General features: G+C 29.5%; 1 protein-coding gene, 1 non-coding gene and 1 pseudogene across 2 annotated transcripts in view; 2 read left to right on the forward strand and 1 right to left on the reverse strand.

Annotated features, from left to right (window-relative positions):
• LOC111623377 (uncharacterized protein C6orf106 homolog) overlaps nt 1-27024 on the forward strand; it is a 77705-nt gene that overhangs the window by 40052 nt on the left and 10629 nt on the right. The window contains 2 exon segments of the mRNA XM_023365928.1: nt 720-866; nt 19098-19237. Of these exon segments, the coding sequence (XP_023221696.1) occupies nt 720-866; nt 19098-19237 (287 nt within the window).
• LOC111623387 lies at nt 10378-10511 on the reverse strand. Its single transcript, XR_002756432.1, has one exon. It is a non-coding gene; the product is annotated as a U4 spliceosomal RNA (small nuclear RNA).
• LOC111623386 lies at nt 10501-10675 on the forward strand (annotated as a pseudogene).

Consider the following 27024-nt stretch of genomic DNA (forward strand, 5'->3'; position numbering starts at 1 on the left):
CATGCCATGGGTCAGGTATATCTAAGATATGTATATGGTCTAAGGGACCAGGCAGAGTTGCTGCTACACCCGGCAAGGCAATGATTTTTCTTGTTTTTCTCAGGACAGTTATTGTTGGGTCTGAAACTAATAAAATGCATTTTTAATAATAAAATGCAAATTTGCTTTTCATTTGCTTGCTTTTCATTTGCTTTTGCACTTCGATTGTAAAAAGAACCGATTCTCCTTAAGCAGTAATTCATCATTTCTGCACAAAACAAAGCTTTTAAATTCTCTTTCTCCAGAACCTTTTTATTGTGATAGTTTTTAATTATTGGCTGAAACTGAGTGTATGAATGATATAAATCTTTAAATACAAATTTAATTTTATGAAAATTTTATTATGTTTTATGAATTTAGGTATTCCTGTTCAAAGGAATCATAATGATTTGCAATAAATAGGAAATTAATCATTGATTTCACTTTAATATAAATATAAATATTTGATTTGTAAATGCAATTTATATTTCTTGATTGATATGATTATAACATTTTTTGATATTAATTAATAAGTTTTATACTGTTTTAATCTTTATTTTAATTATTACTTACATTTTGTAAATTTTTTCTAGAAGATAAATTCATAATAATTTCATCTGGCTAAAGTTTTATATCTAACAGTTAATATTGTTTAATAATTAACATATATCATTTTATAAATTTTGCTTTCATTTTTACAGAAATAATCTGGGTTATTGTATCTGTAGCTGAAGGAGGATTATTAGGTGTTACTCAACAAATGGAAGCCTTTCATCAGTTAGGATCTCCGCCACGTAATTCACATATACCTTCTGGAAACCCATTTGCTCCTACTGGAAAATACACAGGTTTGTATTTAATAGAAGTTAAAATCTTAAATGTTTTGCATATGGAAATTTTAAAATTAATATAAATTTTAATAATGACAATTTCAAATTATTTAAAATATGTAATTGATTCTGATGTGAAAATTCCAGTTGTTTTCAGTTTATTTGTAAAGTCTTGCTTGATTCAGTTGTTATTAAATTGTCATTATAGGTTTTGTTTCTCTAATTCAAAGAAATTAAATAATTATAAAATTTATTTATAAATATTTTGTTCTGTATCTCGACAATATTTCATAACAGTTTTTATAAATGCTTAAAATTCTTATGAATCACTTTTTTGTATTTTGTGTATAACTATCAAATGACTTCCTTATTCAGAGTTACTTCAATATTCCTTATTCAGAGTTACTTCAGAGCTGTTTTAATATGTGTGTAAATAACTGCTTTTAATATTATATTATACTACATTATTATAATGTTTTGTCTAATAGAAAAAGCTAGCATATAAATACACACTAAAGGTTAAATTAAATTACATTAGCTAAAAATAGGTAATAAATTCTGGTTATTTAGAAATAGTATGATTAAAAACCTTTATCAAGACATCTCAAGCTAATTTTTGATAATTCTTTTCATAGAATTTGATTTCCATCTTCAGAAGTTCATGAGTTCCAATATACAGTGGGTGATCGGTTAACAAACATAATCCATTCCAAGACTTTGTTTGTTATCTGAATTGTTCGTTAACCGATTATCGATTTACCATAGGTTTTTATGGGAATTTGATTAATTCATTCCAGAGACTCCAAAAAATAAGAAATATATACTTTTTTACTATGTTTATTTATATGTAATAGAAAAATACATACATACATATATATATATATATATGCAGTCTTGCATTTTTATTAGTCATGCTTTTTCCATTTGTAGGGGTTAAAGAATCTGTCCAATGTTGATTGCTTTTCTCTTTTCTTCAGGATTTTTCGGAAGTAATTAATAGCATTGTAATTGTAGAGATCCCCAACCCCATTAACCTTATTCTGATTTGGATGCCACTTGGATGATTGTTGTTCTGACATCTCTGGAGTTCTATCATCAGATCAGTTTCAGGTTCCATTATGAGCTCTAAAATGCTCTTTATTTCTCAGATGTGATTTTCATTACTCCATTAGCAGCTTGAGACCTGTTGATATATCTTTCATAGCTAAGATTGTGCCTGCTGTAGACCTGTTCAAGCCATACACCTAGCAACATCAGACATCTTGTGCCCACTTTCTACCTTGGCTATTATCTATTACTTGGTTTCTATGGTGAGCACAGTTCTTGACACTCCTCTTTTTTAGGCTCCATAATATTATCAGTTTCTTTTTTAAATAAAAAATTCGAGAACAGAAATCAACTAGCTCACAAAAATTCATTTAAATGCAAGGCCCAGATGGAATTCGAAATTTGGTATTAAAACATTAACAAATATCTGATAGAACAGTTATACTTTCACCTTTCGTAAATAAACCCTGATGCAAAACTTAACAAGTGCTCATCTGACAGTCTCACGAATACTATAAAAAATTATTTGTTATAAAGGTAAACAAAAAGCTGGAATTGCAAGGGAGAGTTTCAAAATTTGGAGGAATATTATACTATCTGATCGGTTGAGCATCAGGTTGAGCATTGATGTTGACATCTCCCATGCTTCGAAAGGTTTCAAATTCTTACCTGAAGACAAGGGAAAATTAATCGGTATTCATTATTTCCCATCGCTTCTTTTTATGTTTGTTCAGTAGTGTTTGTTATCTGAACATGTGTTCATTGTCTGATCATAAAAATCTTTCGTGAAAGTGTTTTTTATCCGACTTGTCCGCTCAAAGCTGGACTACGGATGCATTGTTTATGGTTCTGCGTGAGAATCTACTTTTCAGATGCTGGATCTAATCCACCATCAAGCACTGCGCTTGTGCACTGGTGCTTTTCGAACTTCTCCTGTCCAAAGTTTGTATGTGAATGCTTATGAGCCTTTACTGTCTCTCAGGAGAGAACAGTTGTCTCTTTTTTATTACATCAAACAGAAATCTCTGAATAGACTTTCAGCTAATAGTTCAGATACTCAGCTGAAAAGATTATTTGCAGCTTGGATGAGTAGTGTCCCTACATTCGACATAAGAATGGAGAATGTAAGTGGCATGATTGACCTGGACACAAGCAACATCTCACAGGTTGAGGTTAATAGTATTTCACTTTGGTCAACGCCAGCGATAAATTTTGACTTAAGCTTAAAGCAGTTCCCCAAAGAAACCACACCAGACTACATCTACAGTCAGCACTTCACAGAAATTCAACATTGTGACAGGAATTTTATTCCTATATACATTGATGGATCTAGTCCAGGGGTCGGCAACCTGCGGCTCACGAGCAACATGCGGCTCTTTGGATGTGAAGATGTGGCTCTTTAGTTCCATACACAAATATTATTTATTTTATCCAAAAAAAAAAAAAAAACATTTAAAAATCGTTCTGAATCGATTAACGAGGATTAGGCACTTATTCTATCTCTCAGCCAATTGTACTCGCTTTTCACCGACGGACTGACGACAGTGACGACGCGTCACTGTCGTCAGTCCGTCGGAAGCTCTCGAATGACGCCGTCGTTGGATGTTTCTATGAGGTTTAATTCGCTTTCGACGTAAGACAATTTTTCTTATGAATAAATAGATTAGTTTTTTTTTTATCAAAAAACTTTATTTATGCGAGTACTATTTATTGTTGGCAAGAAAAAATTTTGTGGCTCTTTAAAAACTTTGAAATTTTGTAAATTGTAATTTTTGGCTCTTCCGACTCAAAAGGTTGCTGACCCCTGATCTAGTCGAATAACTATGTTGGCTTAGTCTTTGTTTGCCAGGATGAAATTGTGGCAGAACAACTAGCACTGAATTCTTCCATATTTTCTGCAGAGTTGCAGGCTATTTATTTAGCCCTAAAGTATATAAATAGGGAAGGTCATCGTTGCTGTGTGATTTACACTGACTCAGTTAGTGCACTTCAGGCTTTGATCTCCTGTAAACCTTGTTCTCACTCCATGGTGATTAAAATCTGTAATGTGATTTGCCATCTTTTGCCACGAATCTCTCTATAAAATTTTGTTGGGTCTCAGGCCATGTAGGTATAAGAGGGAATGAAGAAGCTGATGCAGCTGTAAAGTCAGCAAGTTTGTCTCAGCATACAATGTTTATTGAAGGAGAAGACTTGAAGCTAGTCATTAAAAACCAACTAGCAGAGAGATGGCAAAATATGTGGAATGCACAAGTCCACAATAAACTACATGAGATCAAACCTATGATAGAAAATTGGACACAAAATAAACAATATGACAGGAGATCTGAGGTTATTCTTACTTGTTTGAGAATTGGGCATACTCGGTTGACTCATCAGTACCTTTTGAAGGGCGACGAGCAGCCAGTGTGCCAGTATTGCAACAGCTTTCTAAGTGTTAGACACATACTGCTCGATTGCTCTGCCTTTGAGACCAGGCGTAGACAGCATTTTGAAAATGCAAGTTTTAAAGAGATTTTGGGCCAGAGGCCAAATCTTTATAATGTATTGGACTTTTTAAAAGTCACTAATTTGTATAAAGAAATTTAATTATTTATATATATATATCTATTTATTTATTTATCACATTTTTGTGCATTGTTTGTTTGTACATAATAAGTACAAACAAACAACAATTATGTACAAACTTATTATTATGTATATATTTGTTTTTGCTATTGTTGTTTATTTATTTATTNCCTGACATCTCTCTGTTCCCCCACCCATTTGTCCTTTAATCACCATAATTTAATAGCAGCAATTCACTATATACAGTCTGGAAATAGCCCAGCCAAGTTTCAAAATTTTTGTTCATTCAATCCTGAGATAATGCAAACTGTACGCCGGTACACAACTATAAAGAATTTTGTAAGAGTTTTTCTTTTTACAGTTTTGGGCTTCTGAAGTGTCGTCAAAACGTCGATAAAGGCAAAAGAAACGGGGAGGAGGGTAAAAATTTGACGATATTTTACTTTCCTTATGTTATATTCTGTAACAGCTGGGAAAGTAACATTTGTTAAAAATTCAAAATAAATAATTAAAAGCATGGATTATTAATAAATGTCACTTCTAAACGGCGACCATTTTACAGGAACGTTTCTTTTTTACTTTCGCTGCTGTTATATATAACAGAGAAAAAGCATGTGGATCGGTCAAAAACTGACCCCTTCAAATTTTTACATTTTTGGACTTAGGACACCTTGAAACGTCGAAAAATGCAAAAAAAACAAGGTAATTTCTGTATATATGCATGTTAGTGTGGGTATGCGTGTAGAGCACGAGTTTTTCCCCCTGTTTGAAGCTTAATAACTCCTGTGCTCTTTGTCGAAAATTTCTGAAATTTTACAGGAAGATTTGATTATTAGGGGGGTTGATTCCATTAAATTTTGGTGGTTAAAGGTCGAGGGGATGGGGAGATAATGGAGATCGTGTGTATCTCCAGTAGGGTCTACTTAATGACGATTTTACTAGCTAGCATTTACATTTTTTTTTATAAAACCCATCCTTACCCTCAAAATTAAGATTTTTGCCGTTTTATAATAGTTAAAAACATAAAAAGTTTTTAAAATAAAATATGATAACAGATGGCGCCACCATAATTTTAAATGTTGCCGGGAAAATTAAATAACTCGTTGTTGGTTTAATTTTTTAAATGCATACAAAGTATCGGCCATCTGCGAACAACTGCTATCCTTTTACGTTCCCGCCTGTGACCGTGGTTCAAAAGTCTGACTTAAAAATAAATTATAAAAGAGACTTTAACTAAGCTTATGTAACACTTTAATTATATTTTATCTCATTAATTATATATAACAGGAGTGGGCAAGCAAGAGTTCAGTGGGAGCCGAAATGTAAGTTTTGCAAAATGCATGGGAGCCGCAGTTCTGTACTTTGATTTTATTATATAATATAAATATAATATAAAACAAATATTGAATTTTTTAATAAACATATTTTCACAAAATTGTGGAAACAAAATTGTAAAAATAATAATAAAAAGCAGAAATTAACACTTTCAGCAAGAGCCACATGTAACTCAAAAAAGAGCCATATTTGTCCATGTCTGGGTTATATGATTAAGTAATTGAAATATTCTATTTTATGAAAAGCAAAGGAAATGCATAAAATGTAAGTTTCATAAAATATTTGATTGAGTTAACAGAGAAATATGAGTAATAGAATAATAAATACAAAGAACAAAATAAACAAAAAAGTTTTAAAATGTTTCTTAACACTTTCACTATTGGCTTAAAAACTGATTTTCGTACTAATATGATGAAAGTTTTTTTATTTTTTGTTTAACGATAATTATGTTAAAAGTGTCAAAGGAATTTCTGCTGTTGTATTTTTTTTTTCCTGAAAAAAAGGGCATAACGTTTGTGCCAATAAAACATTTAATATACAAAATACTAATATAAAATCAATGGATGAAATGTATTCTTTGAAGTTACAATAAATTATAAAAATAAATTTTTTCAAGTGATAACATAGTCAAACTTAGGATGCAAATGAGTGCTCTTGACACATTGGGTGGGGCAGTGTAGGATGCACCAAGATCTTTGGCACTGAGAATGTTAAATTATTCAAATTTTATATCAAAGAACAAATAATACAAGTACCATTAAACAATGAAGCTTTAGAAGTGAGAAATAACTAAGGAATGAGATAAACATGCACTTTTCCAAATTTACTATTATATATGTTGTAAGGAAAGTATTCCTTACCCAAATTAGTATAAGCACTACACGTATATATCTTTGTGTCATAATAATTTTATTTGTTTAAAATTTTTATTTTATAATAATAATTTGTAGAGTAGATGAAAAATGTAACACATATGTGTTAAACATTCAAAAATGGTTGACCTCAAAAGCTAAAACAATTTGAAAATATGTTCTAAAAATAGAATCTCTAACATTTGGTAAAGTTCCATGCTTGATGGCCCTTAAAAGAGATTGAAAATGTTTTGTTTTTTGTATTTAATTCAAATACATATTATTTGCTGAAAATTTTGTATGCGTGGTATGTTGTTTTTAATTTAATCAAATACATTTAAAAAAAACAAAAGCTCTATTTTTACAATGAATTTTATTTCCTTAGTAGATGTTTTCTAAAGTGTAAAACTATAATTTGTCAACCGACTTAACACAAGTTTTAAGGATTAAACTTTTATCAAAATTTTGATTTCCTTTATTTGCATCATTTATCTAAAATTAATTAAATTTTCAACAACTAGAAAATATTTGTTTTCTACTTAGACTTCAATTAAATAATAGTTGATATTCTCTAGTTTAGTTCTTTGTCTAAAATAATAATTGATGACACAGAACTAGAAAATTTGTTGAAAGAATTTGTTGGGTTACCAATTTCATATAAAGCATCTTGCAAATACTTTTGTTACATTATAAATTGAAGTAACTGACCTGTAAAAAATTACAGAAAGATTGATTGAAACAGATATAAACAGAGAATATAAAAAACATCTTGGAACTATTAACCTTCAGAATTGTTAACCTAAAAAAATTTAACATAATTTTTTTTAAGATTGTTTATATAAAGAAAGAAATCTATTAGAATATTGAATTTTTTTAAAGTACTGGAATTAATTTCTATACCCTGATATTAAACTATTATGTGATGACTTAAATACTTTTATTTATGAGAGCATATTTTTATAAACTGCTGTCATCAACTTTCTTTTTATGATAATTCCTAATACATTGTGAATTATCAAGTATTTTTTTTCCAGTAAATTACTACTATATAGCAGTGGCATGCCATCCATGGAAGCTGTGGAAGCACTGCTTTCCTTGTATTTTCTAAAATATAAATACATATTGTGCGATTATTTTCATATTTTATTATAATTGCATTATGTATTTTATTACAAATTTCTATACTTGTGAAAAACAATGATAAGATTGCTATTGTATAATCAAATATAAATTTATATATGCATATTTCTAATGGAATATGCATATATGAATTTATATTTGATTATACAATGGAAGTGCTGTATTGTCAAATATGGGATGGCTTCCATGGCGAAAATATTTGAATTGTGTAAAACAGCCAGATTATATGCATCTATGCATGTGCTTTACAGAGTACCAACCCCATGCAGTTTAGCTTGTGGATGCTACACTCCAAAGTATCGTATAATGCTTCCAATGATTCTATCCAGGGCCAGCACAGCTTCTCTATTATCAAATGTCACCTCATGCCATTGCTATATAGTAATTTACTAAAATATAATAGAAATATTGTTTCTTAAATGAAATAAAATTTGGGAGTGACGTTCACAAATAAATAGAATATGAAGTTAAAGGAGTAGATATTGCAAATTATTGATGTGCAATGTTTGCTGTATCTGTTACTTCAACTTAAAAGCTTTGTATAATGATTATTAATGTTAATTCAAACAGCAAATGATGATGATTGGATTATGCAAATAATAAAATTTTTATTTATGTGACCTTTACAATATTATACAATTCAATATTTTTAAACAATGAAGATTTTGCCTGTTTTGTCTAATGTATACAAGTTATTTCTGTAAATAAGCTCTAGGTTTAGTTAAAAGGACTTTAGTGTGAAATACTGATGACAAAAGTAAGCCAAAGCTCATTTTTTGATACTTATTTATTAAAAATTACTTGTGAAAAAATTACATAGTAAGTAATTTTGTTTAATGTCAGAAGAATCATAATTTTTCAATACTTTAATATTATTTTTTATTTTTATAATTTTTCAGTTTTCCAGATTCTTCAAATTCACCAATTCTAACCAATGTTAATCTAAGTACAGTTGCAAGTTTCTCTTGATGCAGCTATAATTCACTTTTAGCTATTCCACAGGTTTTGAAACTTCTTACAGTTGAATTCTGTTGGCATTGATATCCAATTTTCTAAATAGTTTTCCAAGTTGATTATCTTCTATATTCATTTGAACTGAATTCTTTGTTCATAACTAAGTGATATTTTAAATAATGCAGTTACATTGATGCAAAGGGCTGAAGTGGAGTCTTGAATGGTATAAACATGATAAAAACATTTGCACTTTTAGCATTTTTAATCTTGAAATTATTGAATATTTTTAAGTAGGACAAACTCATCTGTTATCATTACATAAAAAGAATTCTTTTTGGTGAAACATTGTCAGATTCAACCCAGTACAGGATCTTCATTCATTGATCCTNTTCTGTGTTGTTGTTTGTTTGTACTTATTACGTATACATTTGTTTTTTGTTGTTGCTGTTGTTTATTTATTTATTATTGTCATATGTTCGTTATTAACCATCTTTAAAATTTTTTTAACCATTTCCCCTGGCGCAGCTTAGCCTATATGGCTCTTGTGCCAAAAAATGAAAACCAACTGATTTGTTTGCTATTCGAACTGTTCGTTAACCAATCACCCACTGTATTTAAATTTTTAATCTTAAGTTCTGTTGTGTCTGTAATTCTAATAAACTTGAGGATGACTGTTAGAGATTGTCAACATTTGTTTTTCTAATACATGGTTCATTTTGTACTGGATTACTGGTTTTGGTGCTTATTTATTTTAATCACACCCAGTTTCCTTTTGTTTCTATTAGTCAATCTTTAGAATGCCTTTTGGGTGGGCAAGCAAAAGTTCAGTGGGAGCCGGAATGTAGGTTTTGCAAAATGCATGGGAGCTGCAGTTCTGTACCACAGTTCTGTACCATGATTTTATTATATACAGTAGATCCCCCTATAAGACGGTAGATACGTTCCGTTCTTTATGAATCAATTTTGTAGGAATCATAGTTTACGGACTACGGCTGTTTGAAAGGTTTTCTTTCATAAAATTAATCGATTCTAGACNGGTTTAGTTAAAAGGACTTTAGTGTGAAATACTGATGACAAAAGTAAGCCAAAGCTCATTTTTTGATACTTATTTATTAAAAATTACTTGTGAAAAAATTACATAGTAAGTAATTTTGTTTAATGTCAGAAGAATCATAATTTTTCAATACTTTAATATTATTTTTTATTTTTATAATTTTTCAGTTTTCCAGATTCTTCAAATTCACCAATTCTAACCAATGTTAATCTAAGTACAGTTGCAAGTTTCTCTTGATGCAGCTATAATTCACTTTTAGCTATTCCACAGGTTTTGAAACTTCTTACAGTTGAATTCTGTTGGCATTGATATCCAATTTTCTAAATAGTTTTCCAAGTTGATTATCTTCTATATTCATTTGAACTGAATTCTTTGTTCATAACTAAGTGATATTTTAAATAATGCAGTTACATTGATGCAAAGGGCTGAAGTGGAGTCTTGAATGGTATAAACATGATAAAAACATTTGCACTTTTAGCATTTTTAATCTTGAAATTATTGAATATTTTTAAGTAGGACAAACTCATCTGTTATCATTACATAAAAAGAATTCTTTTTGGTGAAACATTGTCAGATTCAACCCAGTACAGGATCTTCATTCATTGATCCTCCAATTGGGCTGTTACTTTCAAATTTTAGGAATAGTTTTCAACTAGCAATAATCGCGCCTCGGATTAACCTCACTGGCTACGATATCGCCTCTAGCTTTGCGCAGAGGCGATATCGTAGCCAGTGAGGTTAATCCGAGGCGCGATTATTGCTAGTTGAAAACTATTCCTAAAATTTGAAAGGAATAGTTTAAAAATTACTTGTGAAAAAATTTGCATTTGCACTTTTAGCATTTTTTATCTTGAAATTATTGAATATTTTTAAGTAGGACAAACTCATCTGTTATCATTACATAAAAAGAATTCTTTTTGGTGAAACATTGTCAGATTCAACCCAGTACAGGATCTTCATTCATTGATCCTCCAATTGGGCTGTTACTTTCAAATTTTAGGAATATTGCACTTTGCTACTTTCTTGTAACTTTTAATGATCACTACTGCTAGAAAGAGGCTGAAGTACAAAGAGTGATGGTTAACTGTGTTTTATTATTTCTGATTGAAATGGCTTCTTTGTTCTTCTATCTAATAAACAATATTATTGTTGGCAACATCTTAACATAAACTGGAGTATCCTCAATTCATTTATCATCTTTAATGTATTACAGATGATAAATGAATTGAGGTCAGTAATTTTTAACTTGATGTTTGTAAAGTATAAAGCTGCTGTTTGTCTTTTTGTTTTTTAAATATTCTTGTGTTATGCTATCCAACAGTCATGATCATATAAGATCATTTTCTATTAACAATTTAGGACTGTGAAGTTACAGCAAAACCTATTTTTCATTTACTGTAAATAAAATCACAGAAGTCTTTTTGGCATCTATTTTGCTTTTTATATATGGAAAAAGCTCTTCAATAGTAAATTTATTCTAAAATCTTTTAAGAACACAAACTCACTGTCAGAGGAATTGTGTGTGCCACATTACATATTTTATTAATAATAATTATAAATGCTAAAATAAACCCAGAAAAAAATTAAATAAAAATAATCTTAGTATCAATAATTTCCAGTGATGGGTTCAAGAGCCTATGATTCAGCTTTTATTTGCCATGGAGAACTGTACTCATTCAATAAAAGATAGGCTTTTTTATATGGTAAAGATCCGATGGATTATAATCATCAGGTATCCAATACAATGCTGAAATTCAGTTTTGTTCACCCTATTTAGTGTTTAGAAAACATTTTGAAAGTTTATTTTACTAGTGTTTTTCAACTTGGAAATTATTTAATAATATTTTAAATTGTGTGTAAATGCTATTTTTGTTAATATAAAATAGATTTCTAATTATAGATTTGAAAAAATGTAGAAAATACAGTAAAGTGGTAATAATGTTATTTTTATTTTTGATTTTGTTAGCAAACTGGCAGAAAATAATGATCTTGTTAATAAACATTGCACATTTAAGTTAGAGATATCATTTTAAATGTTTATAATTATTTTAGTTCTCAAAATAATTTAAGTATTTTAGCTTGTTGGCATTATAATTATCAAGTTGTCTTAATTGTCAATGAGTCTGACAAATTGCATATCAAAAATGACTGAAAAGTTCATTTTTTGTTGGAGAAGTTATAAATTTACAATAAGAATGATAAATTCTAAAATAAGTTTAAAATGTTTTTATTTAACATTTTTTTTGTGTTAATGACATTCATTGACATGGGTTTGAAGGTCAATTGCTCAGCTTCTAAATAGAACATTCTAAATTTCATTTTCTGAAAGTTATTGTTTAGAGAGGAAAAAATTATCAGAAACTTATCAGTTTTTAAGGTAGAAAGATTGAATAATATCAATTGCAGCATTGGTTGACACACAGAAAATGAACAGGAGAAAACTAAAAGTGAGGGATATGTATATATATATATATATATATATATACTTTCAGGAGTCATCTTTGGGGGAAATTGCAATGACATGTTGTATTATGTGGCAACATATAGGATTTTTTACATTGTATAAAGATGCTCTTGGTGACTTTAGACAAAAGAAAAATTATCTGATTAGTTCAAAATTGTGAGTTAGATAGATAACTTCCAACATTGCTTATTTTTTCAAATGGATTTTCAAACACAGATAACCCATTGATTATTCACACAAAATTATAATACTAATTTTGGCTATTATTAGTGTAGACTGTTATAAGTCAGGAGTTTGTAAATTAGGGACAGATTATATGTTATATGCTTACATAAAGTGTAATAAAGAAATATTTGCATGGATATATAATTATATATCCATTTTTGTATTTCAAAGTTTTAATTTAAATTTTTGTAATACATCACACACTTGCTAATCTGAACTCTGCTCAAACTAAATTAATTTTATTTCTTTTTTTGTCAAATGTTCCAACCAAAAACAAAAAGTAACCATAGATTAATTTTAAAAACATTAAAAATTTATGAAATTAATATGCACTTTTATATGTTTTAATGTAAATATATGTATGAAATACAATAAAAAAATTTGTTTTAATAAATATGTATTTATCTACAGTATTTTTGACTTCCTTTTCTTTATACAGGCTATTGTAAATAAATGAACTGGTTCCATAACTTGGAAATGACTAAAGGTAGGAGGATCAGACTAATTATGGCCAAACAAGATGCAAGGAAACTATACATGTCCAGAAGTTGGTGAGTGTGTGTTGGGATTCTGGGGTTATAGGATCCTATAAGGGGGTTTCTCATGAAAGTTCAGTGGTATGTAGGGTAAAAAATGGTTTTATTGGAAAGTACATTGGGCCAAAAAATTAAGTTAACAGGACATATTTATTGATTATGTGATTAATTAAAAATATGCTGTTAAAACTACAATGCTAACAAATTTTTATCATGTAATTTGCACTTCATGCATACAATATGGGTAAATTTATATATTTATGTATTTATTTGCCATTTTACATAAATTAAAAAAAAATTTTTTAATTGAAAAACGTTGCAAAAAAATTTTGTTGACACCCTAAAAAACTAAAAAAATTATTGTACGTAACTTGACATATGCAAATTATTATCTGGTGTGTAAAACATCATTGGAGATTGTGTAAAGTAATAATGGTTCCACAGAATGAATTATCTGTTGTCCAGAGAATGGAAGTTATGGAAAGTTATGAACATTGCAATCATTTTGTGCAGTTGCTAAACAGCATAGTTTATCTGTTGAAAGAGTATGAAAAATTGTAAAGAAATACAAAGTGGATTTGTTGAAAATCAGCAGTTGAGTGGAAGAAGCTGATGACATTTACTTATGAAGGCAAGTTTATTGTAAGAACAGTAACTAAAGACACTAAGAAAACAGCAAGAGAAGTTAAATCTGACATGTTTGGCCATGGAAAAAGAGGATCTTCAATTCAAACTATCAGAAATCGATTACATGAAAAAACTTTCATAGCAGAATGGCAAGAAAAAAGCCACTCAACTTCTCAAATATAAAAGAGATTGTAATTTGCTAAGAAATATGTCAACAAATCACTGGAATTTTGGAACTTGATTATTTGGTACAATGAATTGAAATTTGAACTATTTGGACAAAGAAACAAATTTATGTGGAAACCAAAAGAATCAGCATTGAAAACATGTTATCTGTTATCATATGGGGCTGCTTCTCTTACAATGGTGTTGACAATTTGAAATTTATAATCTCTACAATGAATGCTGTTACTTACAGAGGGTTTACTAGATGCCAATTTATTTCATTCTACATTAGAAATGTGTCTTCAAAGGTATATTTTTCAGAGAGACAATGATCCAAAACACACATCTAAGACTGCTACATACTTTTAAACAGAAAACAGAAATTATAATATTGGAATGAATTGAAAATTCTCATGATTTGACCCCAATAGAACATTTATGGGATGTTTTGGATAGGAACATTTCTGCAGAATCACAGATAAAGAAGAATGATTTTCAAATGGTAATGAAGTTGCAATGGAAGAAAATACCTCTTGCAACACTGAAAAAAACTAGTTAAAAGTTGCAGAGAGATTAAAAGCAGTTATTTCATCCAAAAAAGGCAACACCCATTACTAATTTACAGTATGTGAAGATTTTCCTAGTGGCATTTGCAAAATTATGTTGTGTTTGCTAAATTGTTTTGCATTAGAAATTCTCTACTTATTTCAAATGTTAAAATTGGTTTTTATGTTTAATTAATATTAAAAATATATACATGTATCTATGACATAAAGTGCAAATTACAAAATGAAAATTAATAGCATTTTTTAAATTCATCACCTACTGTCAACTTAATTTTCTGATCCAGTATATGTGAAAATCAAAACATTTACTCTGGAGGCAATTTTTGAAAGCTTGCACTTGTTTACTTTACTCAGCACAAACATGTAAGTCAGAAAGGCAGGCAAGCAAGCATGTAAACAGGCACACCTGTCATTAGTATGCTTGTTTACATATTTGTGCTGTTAAATGCCCATAAATTGTGGTCAGCCATACACATAAGTTGTGGTCAGTATATCTTGTCAGTGCTTTTGCATCATGTTTGGCCATAATTAGTCTGATCCTCCTATTTTTAGTCATTCCCAAGTTATGGGACTATTTATTTGTTTGTAACACCCCATATACAATCCTGCTAATCCGAATTTTCTACTAATTCAAACAATTCTGTGCAATAGTTAGTGCATATCAACAAGAGTGGTTCAAAATACAATAGTATATTTTGAATTACAGTCAACCCCCTATAACACTGTTGATTTTTCCGTTTTATATGAATTCCATGTTGTACGAGTCACTTAGATTTTACAAATACGTGTGCCAGGCTGTGAACAGCTCACGTATTTGTAAAATCTAAGTGACTCGTACAACATGGAATTCATATAAAACGGAAAAATCAACAGTGTTATAGGGGGTCGACTGTACTTTTTGTAACAATGTCTATTGCATTAAAACATTTAGATTTTTTAAAATACTATTTTAAAATGTTTATATAATTATATAACACTGTATATTAACTCAAGACATTAACTGAAAATCTAAATCTTATAAATGACTAAATTTATTTTTATTGTTTAGATTTGTTTAAATTATTGTTTGCTTTATATTCATTTTACATAGTTTGGATATTAGTCATTCTATATTAGATATTTTCTTTTTACATCTAAATAAAATAATTCTTTATTTTGATGATAAAATGTAAAGTCTGTTTGTTATAGGAAATATGGAGGTATGCTTTTTGACTATTGTATAGACCAGGGTTGGCAAACTTCTGAGATGGAAGAGCCAAACTTGTCCCTCACAACAATTTAAAAATTATTCGAGAGCCATAAATATATTTTTACAAATAAAGAAAATTTAAAGTAATATTATTACAAGTTATTTAAATCAAAATGTTTTGTAAGTACTTAAAATCGTCGATTAAATCTTCAAAGCAAGAGAGAAATAATGGCAGCATGGCTAGTTTGCTGGAATGTGAATTTAGACTTGTATGATTGGCAGAATGTAGATCTTGTGCCATAGATGAAAGTTTGATTCTGATTGGCTATGTGACCTTTTTTGATGTTTATTATATGTATATACAGTAGAACCTCGATTATCCGGACTAATTGGGGATAAAAGTAGTCCGGATAAGGAAAAATCCGGATAATCGAAACAAATACTTTAATTTGTCTTTTAATGATAATACAACACGTTTTCTTTTCAATGACATATCGGTAATATTAAAAATAAATACTGTATTTAAATCGTGATCAAATTTTCAAGAAACAAATGTTTTATTGAATTTGGACTACTACTGACCAGCGCTAACAGACTACCTATTGTTTAAAAGGCCCTCTGGCGGCTCAAGAATACGGATTTTATAAAATAAAAAGCAGTCGAAACTGCATTTTTATGAATAAAAGTTTGACAAACTATTTATCGTTTTATGACAAGTAAAATTTTTTCGTCGCGTTCACGGCTTTTAAGTAATGCATAAACCTTCGAAACGCGAGGCCCTTCGGACCGCAAGGCATAGCCGGTGGCCCACGTTGCCCATACGCCGCCCTTGGTCATAGAAATGATGTAATTTGAATATAAATTATTTATAAATACGTATGTCAAGTTATATTTTTATTACGACACAAAATATATTTAAAAGTTTAAGACCACTGTGCCGGGTGAGACATTGTTGAAACAAAAAATGTTATGCATTCCATCGCGTACATAAACAGTGTCGTAATTCGCCAAGGGCAAATCAGCAAATTCGTAAAATTTTTGTTTATTTTGAACAATCCGGATAATCGAAAATCCGGATAATAGAGATCCGGATAATCGAGGTTCTACTGTATAGATATCATCCAAATTAATCAAAAAACATAGCATACAAAACAATTTTCTAAACCCAAAACCCAGTTGAAAGTTCAATGCAGTACTTGAACTTCAATATTTTGTAGCTCACAAACCCCTAGAAAATTTTCACTGTTTACCAAAATGCAAATGCAAATCAGTAGTGCTTTGAATTTGCATTCACAAAAAATGACAAGAACACATGCTCCCAAGACAATTCATCATCTTGAAAATGTATGCAGCACACCCCTTCTCATTTATTCAGTTTTGCTATATTAGAAAGATATAAGGAGCAATTACGATAAATCAGGAACCTGCTGGTATGCCCCAGTCAAGAGTTAAAAACATTGTTTCCAGGACCTACAATAAATGTCTACTAGTTCTTCAGGTACACCCCTTGTTCAATCCACAGTTAAAGACAGTTTGAACCAATAAAGTTATAAAATAAATATGATGAAAAAATAATGGTGAAATAATATAAATTTAATGAGAGTTTATGAAGCTTATGATTGTTGGTTTGAAAAGTCTTTGTTGACAACTAAATTTCTGAATTTTCAAAAAAGTTCACTTTCTTGGTTTCATTTTCCTTATTTGATGATAAATAATTTATCTGTGTATAATAAAAATTGTGTTTTTAAGTCTGTTTTGGACAAGGTTTGTTTCTTTTAAACCAGAATTCTGACTGGATATTAGATAATATCCAGTCAGAATCTGGATATATTATATACCAGTCAGAATTTTGGATATATATATCTGGAATTCTAAAATAATTTTGATTTTGTTCATAATAGGGATTTTTAAGTTCTTGATCAAATAATTTTTAAGCAGATTATTGTTTTATGATTTTCATCATTTTTCTTAATTTTTACATTCAGAACTATTACTTATGTTAATAGCATTTTTCAGATAAAATTAAAGATACACATTTAGCATATCTTTAGTCATAAAATTCTTTATCTTATTTGATTTTTTCATTACATTTATATACATTTTGTCCCATACTAATATGATAAGCCAATCCTAGAAATGATTGCATAAACTGAAAACATGCAAAGAGAAGGTAATTTTTAATTATTATTTTAAATAAATTCTAGAAGTGCTGTACAAATGTCTCTACCTATTTTGTTAACCAAAAAAAATCTGAAGATGATTTTGATGTTTTGAAAAAAGATGAAAAGTAAAAATAATGTTTAGTGTTTGTTTTGCAGCAAGATATTTTAAAGACATTGTGCAACTGAGCAGCAAGGTGTCTTCAAGCTTTTCTCTTGGGAACTACACTCAGCATCAAGCTGCCGTAGCTTTAAACTGTGTCTATCAACATTTGTGCTTTGTGTTGTTTTATTTTGTGCATTTTTTAACAAAAATAAAATGATAAAATGGATAGTCTATTGCTTGAGTGGATTGATTGGTGTGTAAAGTGTGATTTCTTGTAAGCTTCTTTATTTAAGAAGAAATCAGCCAATTTTTTCACTAAGCTGAAACAAAGAATGGACAATGGTGATGAAAATATTGCAAAAGTGGAATTTAAAGTTAGATATGGAGGGTTTGATTGGTTCTGGAGACCAGGGCAGTTTCCTAGCTTAAAGGTTACTCCTGGAGACGATACTTCTTGTTTCATTAACTACACTGTATTTACATTTTTACTTTAGATAGGCTGTGTATTTATCATATTCCTGTTTTTACTATGTTCTAGTAATGTATTTTAGGTTTTGTATGTTATTTTGTATATTTTGAGAGTTTTTGTATGTTTAGTAAGTTAATTTTAACTCTGGGGATGCATGCTCAAACATTTTTCCATATAAATTAATGGTAATTGCTTCATCCTCAGCCTAGATTCTGCTTCTTTCAGTAATTCCTTCTTTATTTTATGCCATTTTTACTTATAAAAGGTTTTACAAGAATTCTCTACTTTTGGATATTGGGGTGAACTTGTACATATTTCAGTATGAAAAATTCGATGAATTTCTGCATTGATCTAAATACTTAAATATTATTATAAGAAATACATTGAAACACATAAGTGTATGCATTACATATCATGTTAAGACAATCTCTGAGAAGTGGGATAGAGATAGATTTTCTTTAAATTTGGATATCTGAGAAAACTTAAATGGAGAACTATTTTGGAGATACTATTTTTAAACATATTCTGCTTGCTATGCTACTGTTCAAACTTTTTAATCAAAATCAAATTTCTTATATAATAATACTAATAGAAATTATAATTACATCACTTTTTAATACATTAATTTATGAGTTTTTTTAGTTTTAATTAGTACTGCTATTTTAGCAATGAGATTCATTATAATTATGTTTGCAATATTTAATTTAATCATACTTGAAAAGATTTAAATATGATAATTTTATTAAACATGTAAAAGTTTCATTACAAAATAGTAATAAAACTTATTTTAATAGGTGTTTCAACAACTCCACCACCAAATTTAGGTTGTATACCATGTCCTGGAGCAAGTGATCCTGTTCCAATTTTGTCAGGTCCAACATTTCCACAGTCAGCTAGTGTACCATCATCTCCTGTTAGACATCCAACAGTGCAGGTAAATAAAATATAGAGTTCTCGTTCATTCTTTCATTACCGTATTTACTCGCATATAAGACGACCTCGCATACAGGACAAGGTGTGACTTTAAATATAAAAATAAAGAAAATTAGATTTATTAATACAATTCTAATATTATTTCGTTTAATCACAAGTAAAATATCAAATGAACATAAATGCACACATTGTCTCGCAAAAATTACTGGCATTTTAAACTTCAAGGAAAAATCTTGTAAAATTGACAACATAATTTGCTAATGTAAAGCTGGACAATCAGAAACCTTTTATTGCCAATTCTTAACAGTTGAATCCACTCTACGTCAATTACACTTATGAGTTTCTCCAAATTTTGATTTCCGAATAATCATGTTTTCACATGGGAATGGATTAAAACTAGTGATGCAATGAATAGTATATTTGGCTAAACTATTCAGCTTAATTAATGCATGTACAAAAATTGGCACACAAACTGCATTTGGCAGTTTGCGTGCCAATTTTGGCAAGGATCACACACCCTGCTCTCTATTATGCACTGTCACTATGCTTCACCAATTGCATTAATTCTTGACAGTTGTAGTGGACAGACATGAGCGTCATGGCAGTATGTGATAAGTGATGATATCAAATGTGGATAACAATGAAATGACCTACACGTGTAAATAACGGAAAAAGAACAGAGAAGGACCGCAAATTGAAAATGTGAAAATAAATATGAAATTGAGTTGATAACATAATCGAACATGTCGAGACAGCTTATTGGTGCAAAATTCACGGCTGTCAATGCCAAATAGATTTCAGAAAGCTAAATGCTTGTAATGAAAGTCACTTAGCGTGCATGGACGAAAGCCTGAGGCCGTTCAAGCTACCAAGCTGTCTGGAACTTCAGTTATGATAAACAATTTTCTACAATGAAACAAAAAAGTTAATGTAATTTTCAAGTTTATAATAAGGGAAGATTTCATAAAAATGCTTTACAGATCATTTATTATTAATTTTTTCATATTTTATGACATAAGTTTCAATCTAATGTGCTCACGCAATAAAAATTTTCATACAAAGTTTTTACCCTTTTCGCCCTTTAGGGCTGAATTTCGTAAAATCTTTTCTTAGCATGCCTAAACTCTACAAAAGGAACACACCCTCAAATTTTTAAGTTTCTAGCACCAGTAGTTTAGGCTCTGTGTTAATTATCCTATCAGGACTTGTTCTTTTATATACAAATATATAGATGACTAAACTACATAATAAAGTACAAATACAAAATAAAATACAAAAAAGGTAACAAATCAAATGAAATCTACCTATAGTTTTCATTTAATTTGTTACCTTTTTTTGATCTCTTAAAAAATAACTTAGTTATATTACTTTTCCTTTGATCTTTTATGTAAATAAGCAAAAAATTGCACTTTCTCAAACTTGAAATGTATGTTCAGCATTAATAAAAGTTACCAAAATGATTAATATACTGTGTTTTTGTTATTTCTTAATTCTTTTTTAGGTATTTGGTATTTGGCCAAATAGTGATTACATATTCGATATTTGGCCGAATAGCAAAACATAGATGGAATAGGCCGAATACCAAGTAGTAACCAAATATTCGTTGCATCATTAATTGAAACTTATATCATGCTCCCGTGTGATTTTGAAATTTCAATCTGAAATTCAATTCAAAAGCTTTTCCTATTGATATTTATCTTTACTTCTGAAAATATATTATACAAGAATGATTCAAATGACCCAGATAAAATAATTGTTTTTAAATACAAAAGAGTAAGCATCTGGTAAAAAATGTGAATATATGGTTCACAAAAATTATTTGCAAAAACGCAAGGAATCTTTCACTAATGCATATAGGACGACCTAGAAATTTGAAGCTATTATAAATGAATAAAAACCTCATTTTATATGCGAGTAAATGTGGTAATTAAATTACAGAACTTGATAACTTAAATTATGTTAAATAAAATGAGCATATATACAGTACAGAATATTTTTTATATCTGTGATAAAGGTTTGCATTTTATATTCACTGTGTAAGTTGATCCTTAGTTTTGAAGAGTTTTTTGTCATCATCTTGTATAAACCAAACATAATGTACAACTATGTTGAAAACAACAGCACAAAAAAACATAATCCAGGTATAATTATGTTGTTTAGCATAATATGTAGACAACATACTTGATATTTCAGCAATAAAAATTAACTTTACAGAATGAAAAATTTCACTGCATGCATTTTTGATTGAATGCTAATTTTATAGTAAACTAACCAATTGCCTAGCATTACCTGGAGAACTTAAATAAAGATGCAGGAATGAATAAAATGAATATGTGCCATTATCCAGCTATAACAAAATGAATAATTTTGTTATAGCTGGATAATGGCACATAATGTATGTACAATGCATGTAGATGGTTACAATATTTAAATGATCTTCCATAGAATTTTAAGAATATACAGATGTATAACATAAACCAAAATCATTAGCCAAACTTTAGCCTGAACTGTTGGATTATGTTTCAGGCTGTTACCTGGAAAGAGTTGCTAATTTTTCACTTTTTGCAATAATGTTATTTACTTTTTATATTTTTAGTGTCTAAATTTTGCATTTAACATGTTTTACTTTATTTAGCTCTAAAATTGGCTTTTTACACAACAGAGAAATGTTTGATAAAATTAAAGCTAATGTCAGACAAGCATGAAAATGCATGAATGCTATTTTTTTTTATTCACAGATGTGAAAATTTACAGTGGCAAAGTCAGTAGTCAGACCAGCACTGGTTTTCGTGGAGTGTGTTAGTAGTCAGCTTTATTTCAGATGTGTATATGTAAACATGGATCTTGTAGATTGCGATGCACTGTTTTTTTTATTATGTACAGAAGTATTTAAAAATAAAAAAAATGATATAGGCAATATTGGGTATGCCTTTTTGATTGTAACTGGCCTTCTTTTTTTCTTATTTCTGATTTTAAAGTTCAAATGAAGTTTCTCTCGATTCTGGCCTCTCACTAATTTATATGATCATTTTACTTATATCAATGTCCATTTTTAAAATATGCACATAGCATACACTCTTTGGCAGGAACAACACTGATCCAGTATTTCCTTGGAACAATGTTAACACCTTCATTGTTTTTCAGGCTTGTCTGATGACCATAGACATCAAGTGTGTCTCCCAGTGCACAATGGTCATGCAATGTTGTAAGATTATTGTGTGTGTGCCACACAACATGATTTTTCATGTCTGTGTCCAGCTGACTACTCCCATATGTTTTTGCAATTTTATGATGTCCATAAAAACGACTGACGTGAAATCATGCTATCTGACAATAGCCTAAAAAGTATATATAAAAGGAAGAAAACAGTAAATATTAAGATTACAAATCTAAAGATATTAACAGTTTTCTAATAACTGACAATTTCTTTCATTGAACACTTTGTTCTATGAGAAACTCAAACTGCTGATCACACAGTCATTTTGTTTTTCTTTTGCCCTGTGAGAACTAAGAGGGTATTTTTTCTAGACCCACATTGGGATAATCGGGGTGAGAGATGTAGCCTGACATATCTGGGACAGACTACCAATGAAAAATTTCTGGGTTCTCTACCAGAAGTCCTGGATCTTCCAGTGAAGTAAGCTGATTTCTTTACTACCTTGGCTATATGGCCAACATAAATATGTTTGACAATATGTATAACAAACACTATTAATTAATTAAATTAAAGATGCCATTGTACCAATTTACTTGATAGTAGGCATGTGTACAATGGCCAACTGCCTGCACCACTCAATCATTTTGTCTGTTATCTTGTGCACAAACAAATCATGTCTATCAAACTGATATACATCTGAACCCAAAATTTCAGCAAAGATTTTTTGCTGAAATATATATATATATAGATTTGTCTTGGTTTTGAGTGCAATGCAATACATATAAAGAAGAAAAGCAAATTTTTTAATAAATTAAGAAGAAGAAAATGAATGTAAGTGGACCTTGGTTAAAAGTGTGATAAACTATTTGGCATAGAACTTAGGCTTTACAGAATAAAATTTTTATACAGTAATAACAGAAAGTCGCTTTTATATACTGATAATTGTACTTATGTACTGTATTTTACATGAACTTTTATATATCCCTGCCCAATAAGAAAATAAATGGAATAACAACAATTATATTACGAATATAATAACTACAGATTATTGCAGATATCAGTTTTTTGCTGATGATGCTGATGAAAATAAGAAAGTATTTCTTATTTTAACAATAAGAACAAGCCTTAAACATTTGCATAGAGTGATGCATATAAGAAGAAAATGCTTACAACGCATAAATTAAAACTTCTAATAAGCCATGCATATATAGCCAATTTAAAATATTCTCAACTATGTGGACAATATTAATTTTAAATAATTAATAAATAATTAGTTAAAAATAAGACACTTTTTTTTATAAAGCAAAAAAAAAATTACATTAATTATTCACATTGCTGCATATTATTTTTGTCCAGTGTTTCCTAATTAGGTACTTTTAAAATAAAAATTTACTAGTATGCTTCACATTTTATTGTTTTAAAGTAAAAGACAAAAGGAAAATTTGTATTTCATAGCAAAGATAACCATGAGAGTACTAAAGATTTTTTTTGTTTGACTGAAAAAATTATATCTTTAAGAAGTCATCAAAAAAATTTGTTTTTATGAAAGGAAACGTTATCTGTGAATGATGAATGGTAAATTGTTGTTTTTTTTATTATAAATAATTTTTCTGGTTTAAATGAGATCACAAATATATAATGATAATATTTAAGAAAAACATTTAGTAAATTATTTTTAATAATTTCTTGATTTAAGGCTGTGTACTGTACCTTAATTAAACTGATATTTTTGACAAATAGCATTCAAACTAAACTTGGCCAATGAAATGATAAGAATAAGCTATATACAGTAAGACCCTGCTTAACGTGAGGGATGCATTCCTAGACAACAAAGTGCTAAATGAAACAGCTTTAAATGAGGTCATTTTAACATAGAGTAAATAGGGAAAGGGAAACACGTGTCTAAAAATAAACAGATTTTACTTAATTTTAAGTTATTTTTATATTAATTTGCATAATAATATAATAAATATCACAAACATATGCACACAGAATTGTAAAGTTCATTTTTTGTGATGAAGGTGCTGGCTCTTCTGAAATTCTTGTTTTTTGCGATAATAATGTAGTTTCGTTTGTTGCTTCCTTTTTCTTTCCTTAACCAAATGTCGGTAGTAGGAGATCGCATTCAAAATGCCTTGTCTTGCTTTCGCACTCTATTCAAAATATGGATCATTCACTACAATTTGATCAACAATTTCGATTATCGTGACCAAACTTTTACTAAGGAAATCTGTAGAGAAATTCCTTGTTCTGCCAGTTCTCAAAGGTCGTCTTGGTAAGGCTCTCACCAGAAACCTGCAGTAACTCTTCAATATCCTGCTCATCTACATCTCCTAGTTCTGCTGTATTGATTAGATTGACAATTTGGTCAACTTAATGATACAGTGATAGGCTCTTCTCATTGAGAATTCTTGGATACCTCCATCCATAACTTCTTCTACACTATTCATGCATTTATCAGTTAATTCTTGCCAAGCAAAGCCGATATTGCCTGTGGCATCCATGATGATATATTTTTTCCAAAATTGCACCAAACAAACATAGATTTTAAAAAATTACAGTGTTATGAGAAATTGCACCTTTTTCTGATTGGTTCATGTCTGGGAATAATCGTATTATATATGAATTGATTAACTGCTGCGTTAATTTGAATCAGTGTAAATTTTTAGCACTTTTTAAGGTTTCGAGCAGACCACATTATATCGAGGCAGCATTAAGTAGGGTCTTACTGTATTACTAACTTAGTTTGCATATCAGTAGCATATATAATTTTAATATTTAGTGTACTGGAGGTTATGAGTTTGTTTGTATGGTGTTTGGTGGTACTCAGAAAGTTTGCACTCCTGTAAGAAAAAATGCATGCAGCTTTCTGGAAGCCTATGAAGTTTCATTGCCCTTACTACAGCAACAAAAAGCTCTGGTTGATTAGTGCAATTTTCAGGGATTGATTAAAAATCACTTGACCCAAAAATGGATACAAGCAACAGAATAATCATTCTTTTCCCAGATTGCTATACTGCATATAAAGTGAATGGACTGGATTTAAAGAATGTAACAGTTGTATTTTTTACTCCATTTATATCCAGCAAACTCCAACCTATGGACCAAGAGATCATCTCTCAAGTAAAGAAGCATTACCATCAAAAGCTGGTGACCTATTTGTTGTAGCAAATGGAATTGGAGAGGAATGTTTTGTCATTAAAACAGAACATCCTACAGGCAATGGGAAGATTATCTGATTTTGAGGAAGTATCAGCAATGCAAACATTGCTAAATGCTTCCAGAAAGCAGGATTTGTGAAGAAGAAAATTAATGATGATAATGATAATCTTTTAGATCAGTGGTTATTAACTTTTTCTAGTCCATAAACAACTATCATGATGAAAATAAGAAATTTCATATACTTAAACATAGCATGTATTAGGTTAGGTTAGTTTTTATTCACTTTAGGCTGGCTGGGAAGTTTATTCAATTAATTATTAAATTATCATTGCAAATAAAACTTCAAAGCAATTCTTCTGATATCATTGATTTTTAGTTATTAATTTGCAATTTAAAATAATATAGTGCTTATTCTAGTAATATAGATGCAAAATTAATCAATATAAAAGAATTAAATTAAAATAACTGAATCCAGATCTTTGAAAATGTATAAAATATAAAATCTGCTAAAAAATTAAATTTATCAGCTTTTAAAGACTTGGGTATGGCAAATTTTGAATTTCTTAAACATAAATTGAAAAAAAACAAATTTAAAATTACATTCAGCAATTGTTACATATTTATTTCCATGTACTGCACCCCATGCACTTTGCCTACCATTAAGGGTATACAATATGGTAGTAATCATATACTGTATGTAGTGTAGGTAGGGAAATGTTATTTCAGACAATCTATAAGTTATTCAATTGGGATTAAGCTGTTTGTAATCTAAATGTACAAGATTCAACTTTTGAAGAATTTTCTAATATTGATGAGGATGCAGCTGTCTATGGGGAAACATGAATTAGCAGACCATGATGTATAGGATGATGAAGGCAATGTTGTATAGACAATTGAAGCTGCTAAAAATGAAGAAGATTCACTGGTCAAATGCCCAAAAAGAAGTGAAATTTATAATACACTGTCTTCTAGAAAGATTCATCCTGACCTCAAAAATTGGGGAAGTAAAGATGGAAACATTTTGTGGCAAAAATGAAAAAACTCATTCTTGATGTTTTTGTTCAAAACAGTTCAAGTTGCAATGTAACAAGTTATGTGATAAATAAAAATATTTGAAAGGTGACCACAGTGCTAAATTCACCAAATTCTTAAGATGTCTAATTAACAGAGTGAAAAATTTGATGTTTTGAAATTCAGAAATTAGGAATTTAGTTGTATTATGCCAGTTGAACTAATACATGCTTGTACAGTTTTAAATTCAGTGATTTTAATATAATAAATTCTACAATAATGGTGTGATCTAGTTTAGATTATAATATGCAGGGGTTATTCTGCATAGTGCCAAAATTGCCACTCCGCAATATTTTTACTAAAGTGGCAATAAAAACCCTATCTGTTATTTTGATATTCAACATGAAATTGAATCACAAAGCATGCTTCATGAAAAACAGCAAAATGTCGAGCTCCTG

Source organism: Centruroides sculpturatus, unplaced genomic scaffold (assembly GCF_000671375.1).
Source record: "Centruroides sculpturatus isolate CEXI.00-Female unplaced genomic scaffold, Cexi_2.0 scaffold279, whole genome shotgun sequence".
Lineage (NCBI taxonomy): Eukaryota > Metazoa > Arthropoda > Arachnida > Scorpiones > Buthidae > Centruroides > Centruroides sculpturatus.